General features: G+C 39.9%; 1 protein-coding gene across 2 annotated transcripts in view; it reads right to left on the reverse strand.

The window, feature by feature from the left end:
* pparaa (peroxisome proliferator-activated receptor alpha a) overlaps nucleotides 1-3,592 on the reverse strand; it is a 13,394-nt gene that overhangs the window by 3,614 nt on the left and 6,188 nt on the right. For both annotated transcript variants that reach the window (XM_008315872.3, XM_008315873.3), the window contains exon 5: nucleotides 612-750. In XM_008315872.3, the coding sequence (XP_008314094.1) occupies nucleotides 612-750 (139 nt within the window). The remainder of the gene's footprint in view (nucleotides 1-611; nucleotides 751-3,592) is intronic.

Raw genomic sequence — 3,592 nt, forward strand, 5'->3', positions numbered from 1 at the left:
AAGGGACCGTAGAAAGTGGACGGAATGAGGTGTAAAAATGACAAATAGGACATGTGACTAAAAGGCACATTTTTTAAACTAGATTTTCTTTGTTTAAGAAATAAAAACAGACTCTCCTGTCCTGTTTTTTAGACTTGATCGATTGGGGAATTCTGATTTATGCTTAGACTTTGCTTATGATAAGAAGTTTAAGGTCAAGTTTTTATAGCTCTCCTGGGGGCTAACATTTAGCAATCTGTTTTTTTTTTAAATTAGCCAAACATAATTAGTTAGTTCTGGGTAGGCATTATCGAGGATGTTTTTGTGCCGTATACGTTTTTGTAATTTGTTAAATTCACATAGGACTTAAGAGAGCGTCGAAATTCAGAAATAGTGATTCCTGGGGTCAAGACATAAGTGGCTCGGAAGGGGCCATTCAGACGTTACCTGTAACTGAGGGTAACAGGTGACAAAGTGTACTTTTCTAACACTTCTGCCTTCTCACCATTAGATGTCACCAATATTTAACAATCATAACTTTTAGTTAGTTTGTTTTAAGTCTGACTTTAAAATGAACACAAATTATTGTTTATCGTTGATATTTTGTCACATTTTGCGATTCCATGGCTCACCGTTGTGGGACATGCCCACAGACAGGCACTTGTGGAATCGGCAGTACTGGCACTTGTTGCGGTTTTTCTTTTGGATCTTGCACTTGAGGTCACACTTGTCGTACTTCAGCTTCAGCCTGATGGTCCTCCTGAAGAAACCCTGGGGGGGGGGGGACACAGTGCCAATGTAACATCAAAAACTTGAAGGAATTTGTAAAAAAAAAAAGTCAATCGTTTTAACTGATTTGTAAATCTTTAAACCATATCAATTATCCATGGGAAATGTCTGCACCAGAAAGATGTAAATTAATGTAAAAATGATTTCGTTGATGATGACGTTCATGGGTCTGTTGCTTGAAAATCACTAAAAATGTGTGACTTCCGTCCAGGCCGTTGTTAGTAGATCATCATTACCACAAACTACACCAATATTACACACGACAGAAGAACTGATCAGTATGATGGGGTTTTTTTCTCGTCAAACAACTTGCATCTACAAAGCAGAATGTGGAAGTTGCGCGTGCCACAGATGCCGAGCTCGGCAATTTTTTTCAGATATATTGCAACATTACTTTATAAAGATTTGAAAAGCTCCCATCAGGCACATTTAAAAGGAACGTGTGCACTGGGTGAAACAGGAATTTCTGTATCGATTTACGTCAATTTTGTTCCTGACCAAAAGTCGTCGGCAGTCGAATGCGGCCGAGGTCGAAAGTCCAGCAAAAGCGATCAATGGCGTGTGAGGAAAAAGCATTAGCGCAGTGAGAAAACAACAGACGGGTGTGTTTACAGAACGCGTGTCTCCACATGTCTGTGAGAAGGTGTACAGACACAACCACAGGCCTCTGAGAGCTGACTGGACAGTTTAGGTTGACGGATGTGTTGTGCAACACTTCTGTTGCAAAGCTATGATGAATATCTCTTTGTACTATCAAAAAAACCCTCTGTGGTACTCATTAGGTACATACATGTGTACTTTATCTTAGTAAAGTCTACGGGGGAGGAAGGTCAAAAACATCAAGCTGTGCTTAGTGAATTCATTCATTTAGCTTATAGCTAGCTAAATAGCTAACAAAGAGAGAAAAGAGATGATTAGATATTCAGTTTAAAGTCTTTTTAAAAGTCTTAAAAGATGTTTAAGATTTAGCTCAAACGAACATAAAAGAAGAGAAATTTTACAAAAGTAGTGCTAAAAAGTAGCCCCAAAGAACACTAAAACTTTTTGAAACTTGGCTAAAAAGTCAGTAAGTAAATCCTTAAATTACTATAATAAAGTTTTATGAAACATATCTACAAAGAAATTCATTAAAGTCAGCCAAAACAATGACAATTTGGCTTAAACTTGGTTTAAGCTTATAAAAAGCAACTAATTAAGAAAACTGGGTAAAATTGGTGAAAATAAAAATAAAAAAAGAAAGCTAACACAGCTATTAGCATAGCAAAACAGGCAAAAGTTTGACCTGTAATGGCTGAAGTTTGGCAAAGGATGCTAACAAATTTTAATTTTAATTTTCACCTCCAGCACTGCTACAGAACATTCCAGAACACTTCAGTTCTAAAGTTAAAGTGTTGTCAGAGCCTGTCCAGTAGGGGAACTGTCACGTGATAGATTCTTCCATGATGGAGCTGCACAGTAGCTGGGTGTAATCTGTTGTCCTGACTTTTAGCTTTAGCAATAGCATTAGGTTGACAGGTTTTGACCAAAGCTAAAAAAAATTTAGCGTCACCTAAAAACTGACAACAGTTATTAGATATTATGGAATTTTCATTTGAACATATTCAAGATTTATTTATGTATTTATGGCTAACTTACAAGTAGCTTTGATTGGCTAGCCGCCAGCACCTGTATTCCTTTTTAGTGCTCGTACATTGGTATCTTTGGGTAAATATTAGCATTTTGCCTTCATCTAGCGCGCATTCCTTATCTCAACCTTTAACCGTTTATCAGCTTTATCAACTCTTTTTGGCTAACTTTTTGCTAGCTTTTGTCTAACATAATGCTAAAAATGACCAGGTTCTGGTGCCAAGTTATATAAGACTGTAAAACCTGGAATTTTTTAATTTTCTATGTAATGTTTACAAACACTAAATTAGAAAAAATAGCCAAACAGACGATTTGAATGACAGCTAGCTGTAATTGTTATAAAGTGGCAAAATAATCCAATAAATTGTACAAAATGGTCTCAAAGCTTATTGAGGAATACAAATGGGGTTTTTTTCAGGACAAAAGTATCGGACCACATGGACCTCCTCCAAGTGCCACAACGGAAACTCAAGCCTTACTTTGGTCATGTGAGATCACCTCTAACTGGTCATACGTAAATGTTACGGAAACTTGTGTTTTCTGTCATCTCTTTCCAACCGCAGAGACACGGAGGACAGTGAGGGTTAGCGTGCGACGGTGGAGAAACTCTGAAGCGTGCGAGGTCACCAGGTAGAGGGTCATAAATATAGCAAACACAGAGTTAGCAGTCAGCAGTCAGCTGGCGAGGTTGTGACACAATCACATGGCAAAACACACACACACACACACACACATGCGCACACGCACACAGATCCACAACGATTCTGTAAGGAAGGAAATCCAGAACAGACGTCTCTGCTGCTCCGAGCGTGTGTATGTGTGTGAACTCACGTCACTCCAGCTGGGCTCTGTGCCAACTGGGTGAGAGGTAACAAGTCAATCAAGGCCCCCGTGACCCCCTCCTCACATGACCTGTCTGCACGTCCCACCGACTTTTCCACGTGGACTGTCACTGCCCGTTCTGACCTCACTTTGCTGTGTGTGTGCGTGTGTGTGTGTGTGTGTGCGTGTGAACACTGGCACAACATGTGTGGAGCATCAACACCTTCATTCATCTGCGTCCCACAGGTGATCATTAAGTGGGAGTCAAACTGTCTGGTTTTCTGCTTCTATTTTTACATTGTTGGCATTTTACCCACTTTGTCTCATGTTGATCTTTGTCCCTGCACGTCCCCCCCCCCCCCCCCCCCCCCCCCCC

This window comes from Cynoglossus semilaevis, chromosome 8 (assembly GCF_000523025.1).
Source record: "Cynoglossus semilaevis isolate Cse_v1.0 chromosome 8, Cse_v1.0, whole genome shotgun sequence".
NCBI classification, from domain to species: domain Eukaryota; kingdom Metazoa; phylum Chordata; class Actinopteri; order Pleuronectiformes; family Cynoglossidae; genus Cynoglossus; species Cynoglossus semilaevis.